A 17,060-nucleotide genomic window follows, 5' to 3' on the forward strand; every position below is an offset into this window, starting at 1 on the left:
ATCAGATTTGTAAGAGATTAGCACCCAGCATTTCCCCTTTCGACTCCTAGATGAAGTATCAAACTTTTAACAGGAGCTGCTGTGTGCTGCCGAGCACTTTTGAAAATGTTGCCACTTCAAACATGGGAACTGAGCTTTTATGAAAAATCTCTCTCTCTTTGCTTTTCTCAGGGCTATGATCCCAGTCCTGGTCTGACTATATGTGCTTGGCTTTTTTGCCCTTGCTCTCTGGTGTTTTCTCCTGCTTCTCTCAAATACACAGACACACACAGCTCCATTAATCTATGTCCTAGCTCCTCCTGTGTTTGCTATATCATTCTCTGAATTCCCAAAAAACCCCTCAGCCTACATGGCACAGATTCTGCTCAGCCTTGCCATGGAGGTCTGTAGGGGTGGGGTGGGGGTGTCTCTTTTTATTACTAAACAGAGGGGAATTTAACTGCCAGGGCCAGCTCCAGGGTTTTTGCCACCCCAAATGGCGGGAAAAAAAAAAAGCCGCAATCGCGATGGGTGGCAGCTCCACCACGCCACTTTCTTCTTTGGCAGCAATTCGGCAGCAGGTCCTTCCCTCCAAGAGGGACAGGGACCCTCCGCCGAAGAGCCCGACGTGCTGCCCCTTTCCCTTGGCCTCCCCAAGCACCTGCTTGCTCAGTGGTGCCTGGAGCTGACAGAGGCGGAGGTGAGCTGGGCGGGGAGTTGCCGGTGGGTGCAGAGCACCCACGGAGTCGGCGCCTATGGTGCAGCTCACCACCGTCCAGAAAACTGTCTTTTGGAAGTTTTAGCAATGGTAGGGCCACAGAATGAGTTGCGCAGGAGTGACTGGGAGCATGGGGTCAATTTCCCAGTTTGCAACTGTCTCCATCCCATAATGGTCTCTGTGGCCCATAATTTTCATGCCTTTTAAAAAAATCTCATAAACCTATGTGATCCTCCTTGCTGTCTCCCATATCTGACAGAAGCATGGAGCCTGCACAGCTTAGCACTGTTGTCCGGAGCATTGGAAGCTCAGGGCGCACAATCCTGAAGTATTTGCAGAGCCACAAGAAGAACCAAATGAGTGGGGAACCAGATGATGCCGTGGAGGACAGATTACTGTGGGACATAGCGAGAACCAATTAAAGGTTGTTGGTGGCATTCACGGAACAGTTGCGGATGGTGGAACACTGCTTCTGGGGCTAAGAAATAAGCCTTGGCTAGTGAGATTGCATCATAATGCAGGTTTGGGATGATGAGGAGTGGCTGCAGAACTTTCAGATGTGCAAAGACACATTCTTCAATCTGTGCGCTGAGCTTGCCTCAGCTGTCCAGTGCAGGGACACCAAAATGAGAGCTGCACTAACAGTGGAGAAGCGAGTGGCGATCACAGTGTGGAAACTTGCAAAGTCAGATTGCTACCTGTCAGTCAACAATCAATTTGGAGTCAGGAAACCGACTTTGGGGGACGTTGCGATGCAAGTGTGCAGTGCCATTAATTGCCTCCTGCTGCGCAGGACTGTGACTTTCAGTAATGTGCAGGACTTAGTGGATAGATTTGCAGTAATGGGATTTCCCGAACAATGGTGGAGCAACAGATGGCATGCATATCCCTATTTTGGCACCAGACCACATTGCCACTGGGTACATCAACAGAAAGGGCTACTTTTCTATGATTATGCAAGCACTGGTGGATCACCTGGGATACTTCAACATCAGTGTGGGCTGGTCAGGGAAGGTGGATGACACATCTTAAAAACATAGGACTGTTCAGAAAGCTACACGCAGGGACTTTCTTTCCCAACTGGTGGATTATCATTGGGAATGTTGAAATGCTAGTAGTGATCCTTGGGGACCCAGTCTACCCCTTCCTCCCCTGGCTTATGAAGCTGTACATTGGCCACCTCAACAGCACCAAAGTATGATTCTGCTATTGGCTCAGTAGGTGCAGAATGAGAGTTGAATATGCTTTTGGTAATTGAAAGGAATGCTGGTGTTGTTTGCTCACAAGATTGGACTTCAGTGAGAAAAATATCCCAATGGTTATAGCTGCCTGCTGTGTCCTACATAATCTATGTGAAGCAAAGAGGGAAAAGTTTCCTCCAGGATGGAGGGCGGAGGTGGAGTGGCTTACTGCTGAATTTGGAGCTATTAGAAGAGCTCAGTACGGAGCTAAATGGCTCAGGGAAGCTTTGAAAGACCATTTTTATAGTGAACCAGAGTAGTGTGTGTTGTTGTATTGTGCTGTAGCTGGCCCTGCTCTTTTGTGGCCTGGTAGGAATTGTGCAGTGACACAGTTATCCTGACCTAACTCCCAGTATAGACAGTGCTATGCTGACTGGAGGGCTTCTCCTGTCAACATAGCTACCGCCTTTCAGGGAAGTGGATTACCTATGCTGACTGGAGAAGCCCTCCCATGAAGATAAGTAGTGTCTTCACTCTGCTGCAGTCTTTCAAGCAGGGCCGGCTTTAGGAAGTGCGGGTCCCGATTCGAATACCCGGCGGCAGTCCGGGTCTTTGGCGGCACTTCGGTGGCGGGTCCTTCACTCACTCCGGGTCTTCCGCGGCACTGAAGGACCTGCCGCTGAAATGCCGCCGAAGACCCAGAGCGAGTGAAGGACCCGCCGCCGAAGTGCCGCCAAAGACCCAAACCACCGCCGGATGAGTAAAAAAATTAAAAAGACGCCTAAGTTAGGTGCTCTTCTTTAGGGCGCGGGGCCCGATTCAGGGGAATCGTCCTAAAGCCGGCCCTGCTTTCAAGTGTAGATAAACCCTGAGTATGCAGTAGAGCTGGGAGTTGGAAAAGAATTCAGGAGTACAGACTAGACCAAGTTGCTTCTCAAACTGTGAATTAAAATTTTTGCAAAACTAATAGTTTTAAAATCACTTTTCTGTCTGATATTTGTTAAAATTGAAAGATAACATATTTTAAACTGAAAAAGGGAAATATTTGTTTTCACATTATGCACAAGACCTCGACAGGCTTAAAAAAGAAAAAAGATAGGACATTTATATAGATAATGAGAATATCCAAAGTCACAATCATAGGATTTTATTCAAAAAGTTTGGAATAGATATAAACCCTAATTTTTTAGGACAGAAACCAGCCTTTACGTGATGGGATTAGGAAGAAACTTTCCTTTTGTAAATGTTATTTAATAACTAACTATACTAAGGTTTCTTGCACCTTGCTTCTCTAAAGCATATGGTACAGGCCACTGCTGGAGACAGGGTACTAGTCTAGATGGACCAATGATCTGATCTGCAATAGGATTTACATACATACAGTAGAACCTTAGAGTTATGAACACCTTGGGAATGGAGGTTGTTCGTAACTCTGAACAGGGCATTATGGTTGTTATTTAAAAAGTTTACATCTGAACATTGACTTAATACAGTTTTGAAACTTTACTATGCAGAAGAAAAATACTGCTTTCCCTTTATGTTTTTAGTAGTTTACATTTAACATGATACTGTACTGTATTTGCTTTTTCCCCCTCTCTCTCTGCTGTTGCCTGATTGTGTACTTCCGGTTCCAAATGAAGTGTCTGGTTGACTGGTTAGTTCATAACTCTGGTGTTCCTAATTCGGAGGCTCTACTATAAAATGTTATAAGCACATAAATGCAGGATGAGGGCCTGGGATTATGGGAAAAGTGTATTTCTATTTTTGTTTGTTTGCTCCCTTAATTTGTTTGTCAGTATTTTGTGTTGAGTCAGTTTCCCTGTAGTCTTTCCCTTTTGCAGAGGAGGAGAGAGAAAATATTTTTTGACGTGGTATTGGACAAATCAGAAACATTAAGTTTTGAATTGTTTCTGTCACTTTAAGGAAAAAGGGAAATGAAATGAGTAGAGAAAGTTGCACGTGTGCACGAGGAAGGCCTACAACCATCACAGCCCGGGGGACTGAAACTCGCGTCTGCGCCCTCAGGACGAGTGGCTCTGTCCGTCTGAACTGGAAGTTTGCGCAATCGCAGTAAGATAGGCGTAAGAGCTACGCCCCCGGAGGAACTGCGAGCATGCGCAGTGCTGGGGCGCAGAGCACAACGCATGCGTAACGAAAGCTGTGTGCGGTTGCCGACCCCTCCTCCCCTTTAAGCGGGTTGTTTAGCCTCCTCCGGCAGGAGGTGACGACGGGGTGTGCGGCTCGGCTCGCTCGTTTGTTCCTAACCGGTGTGTGCACGGGCGGCGCGGCGAGGATGTCTGGCTGGGACCGGGAGATGGGCTTCGGGCCCGGGGGCTCGGGTCGGGGCGGCGCGGGGGACGGGCGGATCTACGTGGGGAACCTGCCGGCCGACGTGCGGGAGAAGGACCTGGAGGAGCTTTTCTACAAGTACGGCCGCATCCGAGACATCGAGCTCAAGAGCAAGCGCGGCCTGGTGCCCTTCGCCTTCGTGCGCTTCGAGGACCCGCGGTGAGCGGGACGGGGGAGAGGGCCCCCGGGAGAGCCAGCCCGGCCCGAGGCGGGTGGAATCCCTCCCCCGGGGCACGGAGCCCTGGAGACGGCCCGCCCGGGCAGTTACATCCGCTTCCCGCCCCGGCCCCTCCACGGGAAAGTCCTCTGCACCAGAGCCCGGGCGCGCACCCCCCGATCCCCAGGGGAGGACCTGCCTGCACCTCCCCACCCTCGGCCCCGGCCTGGCCGGACGTCCCTCCCCCGGAGAAGGAGCCTACCGGCCTGTTCTCTCCTAGCGGGCAAAGCCGACCATAGTCAGAGCCCTCCTCCCCCAGTTCCTCCATGCACGCTTCCTGCCCTATGCATCACTCCGTGCCTGTGTGTGCGCCCCACTCCCGGACATCTCCCCCCCCCTCCCCGCAATCTTCCCTAGGAATAAGTGACAGTGACGCGCACAGCAAACCTGCTCTCCCCCCTCCGAGCTGACGGAACTCTGCCTAAGTGACACCGTTACATCATCTCTTAAAAGAACACCCCGAAACGGCCCCATCAGTCTGTCCTGATACTTCCCAAGTCGTTTAGTTTCCCCTTTGTATTAATTAAAATGTGTAGATTTTCCACTTCTAATGCAAGATGTTACAGTCCAGTGTATAATGTCACTATTTTGTCTGCATGGAAGCAATTGTAATATTACAGACACCAAGGTTTGAGCTAGCAGGAGAAATGAATTGATTCACTTTGGCCATGTAAATTATTGTGTGTGTGAGAGCACAGATGGATTGGGTTTGAAAACTTTAAACCCAGTATGGCTGTAGTCCTCAGCAACGTAAATAGTGCTTTGCACAACACCATTAATAAATAAATAACGGACAAGTGTGAGGGAAGAATACATGCTCATTATTGTCCTCTTTAATGAGTTTAGCTGATTGCAGCGGTCTAGGTAACTGTCTTCTGAATTCTCCATATTTTACCTTTTTCAGGTAGCATCAAAGGGGCTTTGGCAAGCCTGGGGAATGTTTTCACAAGGTTCTAGTACCAGCAGTTACAAACAATTTGTAATGTACACATAGCCCCAGACTCTGAATTTCTGTTCGTCTGACTATACACATCAAGGTGTTATCATCTTCTTTGTCTCTTCCCTTTTTAAAAAGTTGATACTTCAGCACAACTCAAACTCAAACAGATGCTTTCCTGCAGCAAGTGTAACTATTCACCCCCACCCCTATTTATCATGCAGGTATATGGTCTCTAATATGAGCATACTGTGGCTAAGCACAGTTATTACTGGTGAAATGCATCTGAATTTCCTAATATTGTGTTTAAAATATCACCCATGACAGTGAATAACATGTCTGCATTCATTATTTTTTAATCAGGGTTTATGGACATATTGTAGATGCATCCTCAGACATTACAGAGACATTATCTCTTGTAACCATTTTTGGCTTAGCAGAGACACATCATCACAGATTGCCAGTGACAGGGAAAGTAACTTCTCTTAGGCAGTTACAACATTTATTTTCAGGGAAAAGAAAACATTTAACTGAGAAAACAATGTTTTGTTTTGTTTTTTTTTGGCTCCTTCAATGTATATTAACATTTTGGGGGGTGCGGGTGGCATAAGAGTCAGAACTATGTGACCAACCATTTCTCCATGGACCATGAGCCAGTGTGTTATGGACCACTGGTGGATCAGACCCAATTTGGGAACTACACTTCTAAAGTAAATCCATGCAACACTCAGTCAATCTAAGAGGAAGGGGTGTTCTTTATCTAGGTTATTGGGTAGATTGTTTTGTGTACAGATATTTTGTTGATGGTTCACAGGAGTTTAAATCTGTAGTCCCTCCTGCCTTTTTAAAAACAAACAAACAAACAAACATATAAATAACCCTCTCTCCCATCCCCTGTGACAATCTAAAGAGAAAGCCACACCTTGATAAAGGTGACAACAATGAGGGTCTGGTCCACGACTAGAGCTCCTACGCCTATGGTAATACAAATAATAACTAATAACAATAGATGCTAAACTTCTTAGGATTGGGATGCTCTGCTAATGATCTTCCAGTGTTATTTCTACCTTCCGCAATGCTTTTTTAAATTAATTTTAGAGCGAGTTTGCACACTTGTAAAGTTCAGCTTGCAAGGTCTGAATTTTGAAAAGATTTATATTTAAATGAATAGTTATTCTGTGGTTGTATATAACTTTGCAACTAGTTTCAAGGTTTAGTTTTCAGTTCATGCCCTTCTGCATGCGTTAGCATAGACTTGCTGGGATGGAAAGAGAGATTAGGTCTAGGCTATAATACAACATCAGAACTCTCTCAGGAAAACAAATATCCCTTGTATATAATTATGCAAGGCAAAACACCATAATGAGGCAGTTTCTAATAAGTGGCTTATAAGTGAAGGTAAAGTATTCGCCCTCACTGCCTGCCAGATTATGAAAGAGCTTTGTTCCATGCGGATCAGAGTTCAATCAGCCTTTCTGAGAAATTAAGTGGAAAATGGCCCCTGCTTCTAAGCATAGTGGATAGGCTGAACCTGTCAGTGAATGCAAGATAGATAATGTGACTCTCCTGTGTTCTTTGCAGTGAACATGGCTGTAACCTGAAATACATGATGCAAAGGAACGTAAGAGCTTGGAAAAAGCTTTTAATAATTTACAGATGTGATACACTGTTGGCTGATGAACCCATTTCAAACTCAGTCCAAAATATCCTAAAATATTTTTGCAGCTACTTTAAAACTGCAATATTTCTAACACACTTGATGGCCCACTGAGATGTTGGGAATCACTGACTGAGTATCATTAATCACTGATTCATGTTATTTGTTTGCAGAGATGCAGAAGATGCAGTTTATGGGAGAAATGGTTATGATTATGGTCAATGCCGACTGCGTGTTGAGTTCCCCAGATCCTCCCGAGGTCGGGGTGGAGGCTTTGGTGGGGGGCTGCGTGGGAGGAATGGCCCTCCGTCACGACGTTCTGAATTTCGAGTCCTTGTTTCAGGTATGTTACCTTCCACACTTCAGTCTGGCTAGGACTCATCCTAATGCTGTGCCTCATTGTATTGTGTCCTTGTCTCACGAAAAAGGAGCTTCTCATATCACTGAAATAGTTTAAGGTTTCTCCTGTAACTTGAAACCTCTTCCTGTAAAGGAGTATCCCGGTGCAGTTCCCTTTCCAGTTTGACTCAAGGAGGAGTCTTGTTGCTTTTTGGAGTGCATCTTGATGAACGGTGAGCAGAAATGTCTTCATAGCAGCCAGATGTGAACTCAGCCTTGGATTCTGAAATGTACCAGCGTTGTGTGAGTGGGCAGGTGGGTAGAAGGAGGGAGAACTTGGGCACCATTCTTGCACGATGAAAACAGTTGGGCACTAGATGGAATGGTACCTAACATTTCATCATAATTAGAAAGGATTTGTTAGAGATCTCCTGTGATGTAATATGCTCTGATAGGTGTTGACATTTTGTTTGTAAAAAAAAAAAAAAAAGAGTGCTCTGTGCCTCAGCAGCTCCACGTGATCTACTCATAGGTGCATGATCTACTCACTATGGGAAAGAATGACTAAGGCACCATGGAAGGGAGCCCCCTCAATCAACCAATGGATTCCTGAGGTGGGACTTCGTACCAAAAAACAAAGAAACAAACTGTGAGCCATTCAGTGAGTTGACATTAGGAAATAGGGGTGGAGGGGGCCCTTTGTGGGAGAGAAATGAAAGTATGTTTGGAAGTTCTGCAATGCATATGAAATCCCAGGAGGAAATTCAGTACTCCCTGACCGCGGATGCTTGAAACAGTCCATAAAAAAAACATACCTATATGTCTCTCCCGAAAACATGTTTATCTCCATGCATCACCTTAAAATACCCACATCTCCATTTCTCTGCATGCTCCTGTGACTTTATGGCTAAAAAAATAAAATGTTCCCTGTAAGGAAGCCACTCTACTGTAGCAATAAAATATCTTCAGCATTGCAGCAGGATCTGAACGCTATCCATTGAAACAGGAGTACATCTCCTCTTCAGGAGCCTGGGAGGGCTGGGGGAGAATAACTGAAAATCATCTGATTTTTTTTTTGACATGAGCATGAAAACCTGCATTGGTAAAGGGTATTGTGAAGCCTTCTTGAAAATTGCCAGGACCAACAGTACATTAGAGTCTCCAGCGTGCTGTGGGGCAGGGAAACTCAACCCTTTGCCTTCCTTTAGGTAAACATGCTGATAATTACCAGCTAAACGCATGTGGTTTTGCTCACTACCAGAGGATGAACTGCTGGAATCTCAGGACCCAAATTAATACAACTGATATGAATGGGACAAGCCAATCTTGGATGGGGAGCTGAGCTTGAGGAACCTTAAGGAAAAAAAATGTCCTGCTTTGAGAGCAAAATCTTCATTACAGACGTACAGGGTTTGAGGGGTGGTTCTGAATTACTTTGCAACAGCACAAATAGCAGATTCCTCTGAAATCTCAGCACGTTGAATTCCAGAGAGACCCAGGGACTATCTTACTGACAGGAGGCCCAAATTTTGTACCTTCCATGGAAGGCTCAGCTGCTGGTTTTCTGGAATGGAACTTAGTGCTATTTTTTGGATCCCTCCGTTCTTATTGCAGTTCTGATCCTATGGAAAAATCACAAAGCACATGGAAGTGATGGAGCCCTGGGCCTGGCAGGGTCAGCATCCCTTGGACAGCCTGAGTAGATGGCCTTTTTGTTTATATGGTGTCTTATGTTTTGTGTTCTCCATGCTCAGGGCTTCCTCCGTCAGGCAGCTGGCAGGACCTGAAGGATCATATGCGTGAAGCTGGTGATGTTTGTTATGCAGATGTACAGAAAGATGGAATGGGTGTAGTTGAGTTTCTCCGCAAGGAAGATATGGAATACGCACTGCGTAAACTGGATGACACCAAATTCCGCTCTCATGAGGTGGGTTCGTGCCTTCAAGGGAAGAGCATGTTGTGTGCACAGTCATGGAGGAGCATACAGTTTCTTTCCTTGTCATGCTGCTCTCAGGAGGCATAAGAACAGAACCTAGTGATAACGTTGGAGTTGGTGGTTAATAGTGACCTATTACAATAATATAAAGGGTCCTTCTTACCTTTTGTGACACATACCCCACTGTGGCTTGGCATGTTAGGGTCTTGGCTCAGTGCGTGAAGTAACTAATATTGGATGTTTTAAAAATATAACATTTGGAAGGGGCGGGGCTCAGACAAGCCCGTTTGTCCTAGCTGAGAGCTGTACTGTTGGCTGCACCCTTCATTACCTGGAAGCCAAGAATTTGGACTGCTTGCCTCTGACTTCTACAGGGTAAGCTAGCTTGCTGTGGCATTCTCCCTTTGGCCACAGTGGCTCACAGCCTTCTCCTTTCAACTAAGCCAACTCATGTTGCCTGTGCCAGCTGGGGGCTTTGTCAGCAAACTACAGTACTCTCCCAAAGAACAAGCTGGTGAACAGCTGTGTTGGTTTCTATAGCTGTTTTTCCCATGCCCCAGCATGGAGCCTCTTCTTCTGGTGGTCTCCTGGTGTCTGAGCCAGTAAACCACAGCTTTTTCATTCTTGGAGCTGTGCTACTTCATTGCAACCACCTTCCAGTGGCTGAGCTGTTCTGCTCCAACCATCCCCTCAGCTGAAGGCTGAGTGTGCTTGCTGTGGAGATTTCCTTACAGAACTTGAGGTGCTGATATATGATCGTGACCTGAGAGTTTGGCCTCTCCTTACTGTGCTGAAGGACTGTACTAGTATCTATAGTTATTTCCCTCCAGCAGTTAAGGATGGAGTCAGACCATTGGGACCTTCACCCTCTGGCTATACTGGTTGCCACAGCCTCTTCCTTTGTGGTTGGATGTGGGAGGCACTTGTCCACGGTCCTCTTCTGGCTGCTGCGCCTCTGCCCTTGCAGATGATGATGGCTAGCAAGGTATTTCTCACTAGTACATGCACAATACTGTTTTGTAACGAACCTCTTCAAGGCATCAAGTGCCAGCGCAGAGTTTGACCCGAGCAGCAGTAGATGGATTTATACTGCCCTCTTTGTGGAAACTCCAGTCTTTGGTTATTTATGCTTTGGTCTTAAACTCCATTTGGTGTTATTCATATTAGTGGAGGACTGTTAATCAGGATGCTATGTAAATGTTTGGGTTTTCTTCTTTGTTTAAATTTCAGGGTGAAACTTCCTATATCAGAGTCTGTCCCGAAAGAAGTACCAGCTATGGCTACTCGCGGTCCCGTTCTGGTTCAAGGGGTCGCGATTCTCCCTACCAAAGCAGGGGATCACCACGCTACTCATCCCCCTTCAGGCCATACTGATTGCATCCAACAGGGACTTTTTAAAAATGTGAACTGAGCCTCTTTTTTGCTCGGAATTTACATTCCAAAACTGATGGATATAGTCTTTCGTAGGAGCTCTTTGTTTTTCCTTTTTATTCAATAAAAATCTTTTTTTTAACGACTTCCAGTTTTTACTAGGGAAATGTTGGTAATGAAATATTTTGAACCTCTGCAGTTCAGTCTTGTTTTTGGTTTGGAAAATGTCAAGTGTACTTTTTTCCCTCCTAACTGAGGAAAAATAAGCTTGAGAATTAGCGCAGTAACTATTGGTGGCTTGTCTGCAGGACGGTGATAAAAAGCAATGGAGTGACTGTATGACTTAGCCTGTTGTGTAGAAATATATTTAAATGTTTTAGTAACTCACAAGCAGTGGTTGTCTTTTGTACAATTAGAGGAAGATCATTGCATTAAGAGGAGGTGGGAGCAGGTGCAAGCAACTCTGAGGTCGTGGGCTGGTAGGTGCCTAAATATGTACTGAGAGAGTGGTTTTCCCTTGCAGCATCAGAACAGTCACTCTAGAATGGCAGGTGGAGGAGGGCTGAACTGCCCGAGGGCATTTTCACACGGGAAGGTGTTACTCTTAATGAGCTGGCTTTCTCCCCTTTACAATAACTTAGTGAGAAAAAAAGGGAAAATAAAATTGTGCTATAGCACCTTCTCAAAGTGCTGTATGTATTTATCAAGCATCTCTACTCTTATGCAAAAGTACTGCTTGTTTTACAAATGCCTAAAATCACAATGCAGCCAGAGTGATTTATATGAAGTCAGGAGTCAATGATAGGACAAATAAAGTCCAGGAGCCATGGCTGTTCTACTAAAATTTCCTCTAAATAATAATACTAGGAGTACTTTTCATCCACAGATCTCAAAGTGCTTTACAGAGGAGGCTGGTATCATTATCCCCATTTTACAGATAGCATATGTGAGGCACAGAGGTGAAGTGACTTGCCAAGGGTCATCCAGGAGAGTAGTAGTAGAGCTGGGAATAGAACCTAGGTCCAATGAATCCCAGTCCATGGCTCTAACCACGAGCACACTGCTTCTAGCGGAGACTTCTCTTTGAGCTCGTGGCTCAGTGTCTACCTGGGCTACAGAAGCTTGATAGACTGCTTAATTTTCTAAAATCTGCTCTGATGTGTGACCAAAAAAGTTACTGTGCATCTTTATTTCACACCTGACTTCACGTGATGTCTAGCTTCCATGTAGTGGAGTTATTTAACATAAATGACAGTTTTGCTGCCTCAGCCTGTGATAGGAAGGCTAAGCTATGCTAGAGCATTTCAGCAGTGCAAGCAATTGTGATGCTTAACACCTTTTGTATCCCATAGAAGTGCTTTTAGTGGTGGACAGACACTAGCAGCATTACTGCAGTTACACTCACTCTGAGCAAAGCCCACAATGGTTGCATCCTGCACCAGCTCACCATGCTATCAATGTGGACAGAAAGCAGTGGGACTTCATTTGTACCAGGGCAACTGGTCTTTTGAATACACTTTCATAATGGCCCTAGAATCTTTCTAATTTTCTGTCTGAGCAAGGATCTCCAGCTTAAAGCCATTATTTCACTTAAGGAACCGGCACGTTTCCTATACAACCTAAATAGAATTTTAGGTAACTAATTTACAAGCACAAAACTGGACGAAGCACTGGATAGAGTGCAGTGTATATAAATATGGAACAAGATACAGCATTGACATGGAGGTACTTGGTAGAGGCAAAAATGTTCATAAAGATTGCAGCATCTAATAAATCAAGTGCTTTCTTAGTCTGTAGGGAAAAGTGAGTAGTGGCAAAAAGCAGTTTTATGTAACATTCTCCTATGTGGGACTTTGGGTAAGTATCAGATCACTGAGTGACAAGATGAGAGAAGCTCCAAATTAATCTAAGTACTGCAACGTTCTACTCATTCTGCTTAAGTAATTTGACAGTAAAATAATACCAGTTTCCCTCCCCCAATCAGCAGGGTTGATGGAGGCAGCTGTTGTGTCTAGAGTGCTAACTGTGCATGATATTTTCAAGGTTGACATTTGGAAAGCTTCACCAAATACAGACTAATCAGAGGCACTGAGGCCAAATTTCTAGATTTGTAATTGGCCCATAGCCTTCCACCTTTGTATATACTAGAAAAATACTCCAAACCTTTAACTTCAAAGTAATTTTACAGAAGAAAAGAAGGAAGAAAAATCAAATAATTATGTGAGGGTGTTATTCTTGGGATTAGACACTTGCATCAAGATATTCCACAGCCATGGTTGCATATATGTCAATTGTCACAGATGACTTAAAAGCTGAAGTGGCATTCCAGACCTTGACTTTCACTCGGATACTTGCAGAAAAGTATCTCGCTCCTCTAGCTTTGGTAAAGGGATGTTACCTATTAGCAAACAAAACAAACAATGATAGCATGAGACAAACTGCTCGTTATTTAGTCATTCCTACTACTAAACATACACTTGCCCATGTGGCTCGCTTTAAAAACTTACAGCTGACTAGCTTTTCCCCTGCAAACAAGCTCCACTTTAATTTACAGACAGTTATCTCTTAGAACAAGTCAAATGTGTGCAATAACATTAGGGTAGGATAAAACCCTTTACTTGCTATCATTGCCCTACTTCAGTATCTTTCTGCTACTGGCCAGTGCATTCAACTGTGGCAGGTTACATCTCTCAAACCAGCTCAAGCCATCTACCTGGGCTTTATCAAGTCCAAATGAGTTATATATAAAAAGATGGTACCTGGTGGGGCTATGAAATATTCCTCAACTGTTTCTCTGGCATTTTGCAGCAGCTCCTCAGTGCAGTTGCCTTCTGTGATGTTATCTTCTCTGAGATACAGACATCTGAGGAGCACAGGAGACGACTAGCAATTTCTGAGACTACCTTCTTTGCCAACTAAGTACAGGAGCATCTGGTACTGGCTATAAAGTCATGCCCCTAGAGCCAGGGGGAGATTGCCTGGTTCTCAAACAATTAACATTAATTTTCTAAGCTTGTTCCAGTTCAAAATGCTATTAGCATATCTTACATAGGTGAGCAATCTCAACTTCCCTCCTGCCTGTCCTATAGCTCAGTTAGCCGACCAGGCTCCACATATAACCATACAAATGATCTATTGTAAACTACAGTGAAACCTTGGGAAATTTCCCAATGTCTTCAAATCAGCAGGACCTTCAGCACTGAGCTGTACATGGCCACAAGCACAGAAGCGCTGCATTGGACTTACTGCTCAAGATTATTGGCACTACTTTGTTAAAAGCTGAGTGAGACAAACCCTATATGAAAGTGTACAGTCAAGCTGACTTCTTGACCAAGTAAAGCTGCAGAAGAAGTGACAGCAATACAAAGCAGGCAGCCTGTGTATCAAGAGCAGCAGGGATAAACACATTTTGAAGTGACTCGGGATCTTGTTCCAGGGCATTTGGGGGACAGCATGTTGTGATATGAAGACTCCGTGCAAGATACATAAAGGAATTGGAGTACATCTTTGTTATGCTTCTGTGCCTAGATCAGGGACATCACACAGACGTTTTTCCTACATAGAACCACATTGATGTAGAACACTAGATAAAGTTTTTGTGGAAAAGGGACCAGTTTCATAGCTGGGATGATTAGTGAAAACAGTGTTTCTGTTGAGACTATGGGTGTAATAAACAACTTGGTAAGTTAACAGATAAGCAGGTCACTAGCCATGATTTGTTACCTGTCCTCTAGTACTGAATCCATTGGTTCTACCCCTTCTGTGTTAACAGCATGAAGTTGATCAGCAAATTGGATTGCTTTCTCCAGCCGTTGTACACCCTCCCAGTTGCGGAAGTCAACTAGTGCCAGACGTTCCAGGTGATCAAGCACCTCTACAGTTACTTTTTTCTGCAAAAAGAAGGAAACAAAGTCACAGATCTAGGTCCTAGAAGGAGACTGCCACATACTGATGAGTTGGTGTGGGCAGAGATGAGTAAGCTATAAATATTGCTGCTAAAATTCTTTAGAGTAAAAGCATTTCTTGTTCAAGAAATAACTATTGTATTATATTTGAGCATCTTGATATTTTGCTGTATTTTATATTTCCTCATCTTTTTAGTGAAACCAGATTAGAAGCTCCTAAAAAGCACACTGCCGAATGGATACAACAAAGTAGCACGAGTGCCCAGCTGTTTGTATGAATCAGATTCCCCTCCTCATTTGGTGTCTTTCCTCTCCTCATTTGGTGTTTAGCAGAGGTAAGTCAAAAGACCTGTTACTCTTATAACCAATACACACAACTCCAACTGACTACAGCAATGGCTCTCAACCTTTCCAGAACACTGTACCACTTTCAGGAGTCTGATTTGTCTTGAGTACCCCCAAGATTCACCTCACTTAAAAACTACTTGCCTACAAAATCAGACATAAAAATACAAAAGTGTCACACCACACTATTACTGAAAAATTGCTTACTTTCTCATTTTAACCTTATAAATCCATTGGAATATAAATATTGTACTTACATTTTAGTTTATAGTGTATATAGAGCAACATAAACAAGTCATTGTCTGTGTGAAATTTTAGTTTATGCTAACTTTGACAGTGCTTTTTAAGTAGCCTGTTGTAAAACTAGGCAAATAACTAGATGAGTTGATGTACCTCTTGGAAGACCTCTACGTACCCCTGGTTGAGAACCACTGGGCTAGAGGAGCCAAAGAATGCATTATCGCAGCCATTGGTCTTCTCTCCATAGATCTAGCAATGTGGGGGAGATCCTCAACTTGAGTAAATTGTCATTGTTCTGTTGACTTCAGTGGAGCCTGACAATTTATAGCAGCTGAGATCTGCCTCTGTAAGTTTGAGTGACCTATGAACTTTAATGCTATCACAAGAACACTTGATTTAAACAAATGCTGCCCCAGAACACCGTAGGGTTAGTTTAATTATTTCAGTTTAATATGAAAATTAATGACAACTTATTTTGTGTAGCTCTGTCTTCCAAGTTTCAATTTGCACTAACATGGCAGCACTGTTGGGTATAGGGTTTAGAGAAACTGTCCTGAGTTTTGATTTGGAGGGATGTAATTAATTGTATCATTATTTACTCTCAAATTTGCAGTTACTAGCTAACAGAGGAAAGTTACGTTGACCAGGTCTGTTTAAATGTTTTGCTGAATTCACCATACCTCAGGGAGTGGTCTCTGTTCTGCATGCTGCCATGTTGGATTCTGGTAGACCTAAAGTGGAAAAGGTCAGCAGTGATAAATATGCAACAGCAGTTTGAATATTTAGGGTGAATAATCTCAGATCATAGACACATTGTCTAAAATACTTATAAATGGATTATATTTTGTAGGGGAAATTAGCCCTAGAGAGGAGAATGAAACCAAACCCACATGTACCAAGAAATAAAGTGGAAAGATTGGCTGTAGTGATGAATCAGTTGATGCAAAACAAAATATACTTTGCACTTTTGCACCTCAGGGCATGTCCGAATGCTTTAAGGACAGGGAAGCCTACTGACATTGTGATTTGCCAAAGGGACAAATAAGATTGTGGTACAGAATCCAGGAGTCTAATTCCTAGTCTCATGCTTTAAACATTAAACAATATTTGCTGCCTGGAACTTGCTAGCTGATTTATTACTCGTGTTCCTCTTACTCCTGATTAATGTAAAAAGTGGATTATATTTTGTAATCTATTGTTTTGCAGCTTTTAATTTGACTAATAAAAGTTTTGAAAATTAGATACATTATAAACTCTGTCTTCTAGCTACAGTCTCCTTGCTGTATTTGTATGTGACAATACACTAAGTGTAGCCCCTTGAATGGATCCTGATTCCTGTATGTAGCTTTGGGAGTCGCTCTGGTAGACAGACATATCCAGTGTTATGTATTCTGCTGTCATAATGCTAGGCTCCCGCTTGTAACTGTCACCCATTGCCCACTACTCCTACAAGGCGTCTCTTCGCTACTGTCACCGCCTGGAGGGAGGTTGGATGGGGGCAGTCGATTAAACATCCCATTCATGACAGGATCCCCGATTCTTCTTCCCTCCTGGCGCGGGTGGCTGATAGTCCCAAGTGTCTTGCTATAAAGCCTGCAATGGATGAAGCCCCTGGATGCGCGACTCCCATCGGATACATCATGGGAGCGAACCGAAGCCCCTCCTGTGTGGCTCCGGGGTCTCACCCAGCCCCTCCGCCGTGGGTCCCCCGCCGCTTCCTGCCGGCCGTCACTCCCTCCCGCACCAGCCTGCGTGAAGCGGCTTCCCGGGGAAAGGCCGCCCCAGTGCGAGGCTCCTCCCGAGGCAGCGCCCCTAATGGAGCGGCCGAACCGCAGACTCCACATTCTCCTCCCCCCCCGACTTCCGCATCCGGGGACGCAGCTGAG

The 17,060-nt window shown here is 44.4% G+C and overlaps 2 protein-coding genes across 3 annotated transcripts; one reads left to right on the forward strand and one right to left on the reverse strand.

The window, feature by feature from the left end:
* Positions 1 to 4,011: 4,011 nt before the first annotated feature.
* On the forward strand, positions 4,012 to 11,071 carry SRSF9 (serine and arginine rich splicing factor 9). The gene is made up of 4 exons (XM_034791551.1): positions 4,012 to 4,386; positions 7,212 to 7,381; positions 9,132 to 9,304; positions 10,544 to 11,071. Exons 1-4 carry the CDS (start codon positions 4,172 to 4,174, stop codon positions 10,685 to 10,687), a joined length of 702 nt encoding a protein of 233 aa, XP_034647442.1. The 5' UTR covers positions 4,012 to 4,171; the 3' UTR covers positions 10,688 to 11,071.
* Positions 11,072 to 12,892: 1,821 nt separating this feature from the next.
* GATC (glutamyl-tRNA amidotransferase subunit C) lies at positions 12,893 to 17,050 on the reverse strand. 2 transcript variants are annotated; one of them, XM_034791553.1, is made up of 5 exons: positions 16,923 to 17,050; positions 15,855 to 15,905; positions 14,408 to 14,574; positions 13,444 to 13,547; positions 12,893 to 13,082 (listed from the first exon to the last, which is right to left on the reverse strand). In XM_034791553.1, exons 1-5 carry the CDS (start codon positions 17,016 to 17,018, stop codon positions 13,024 to 13,026), a joined length of 477 nt encoding a protein of 158 aa, XP_034647444.1. In that variant the 5' UTR covers positions 17,019 to 17,050; the 3' UTR covers positions 12,893 to 13,023. The 2 variants fall into 2 exon arrangements, with proteins under 2 accessions (XP_034647444.1, XP_034647443.1); XM_034791552.1 differs by having other exon boundaries at positions 16,860 to 17,050.
* Positions 17,051 to 17,060: the final 10 nt, after the last annotated feature.

The sequence above is a fragment of the Trachemys scripta genome, chromosome 15, assembly GCF_013100865.1.
Source record: "Trachemys scripta elegans isolate TJP31775 chromosome 15, CAS_Tse_1.0, whole genome shotgun sequence".
NCBI lineage: Eukaryota > Metazoa > Chordata > Testudines > Emydidae > Trachemys > Trachemys scripta.

What these genes read in the sequence shown, in the direction of transcription:
- SRSF9 (XM_034791551.1), top strand. Translation starts at nt 4,172, where the DNA reads ATGTCTGGCTGGGACCGGGAGATGGGCTTCGGGCCCGGGGGCTCGGGT. An exon ending in GTGCGCTTCGAGGACCCGCG is followed by an intron (nt 4,387 to 7,211) that starts GTGAGCGGGACG and finishes ATTTGTTTGCAG; the next exon opens with AGATGCAGAAGATGCAGTTT. An exon ending in CCAAATTCCGCTCTCATGAG is followed by an intron (nt 9,305 to 10,543) that starts GTGGGTTCGTGC and finishes TTTAAATTTCAG; the next exon opens with GGTGAAACTTCCTATATCAG.
- GATC (XM_034791552.1), bottom strand. Translation starts at nt 17,018, where the DNA reads ATGTGGAGTCTGCGGTTCGGCCGCTCCATTAGGGGCGCTGCCTCGGGA. An exon ending in ACCCACGGCGGAGGGGCTGG is followed by an intron (nt 15,906 to 16,859) that starts GTGAGACCCCGG and finishes TTTCCACTTTAG; the next exon opens with GTCTACCAGAATCCAACATG. An exon ending in ATATTTCATAGCCCCACCAG is followed by an intron (nt 13,083 to 13,443) that starts GTACCATCTTTT and finishes GTTTGCTAATAG; the next exon opens with GTAACATCCCTTTACCAAAG.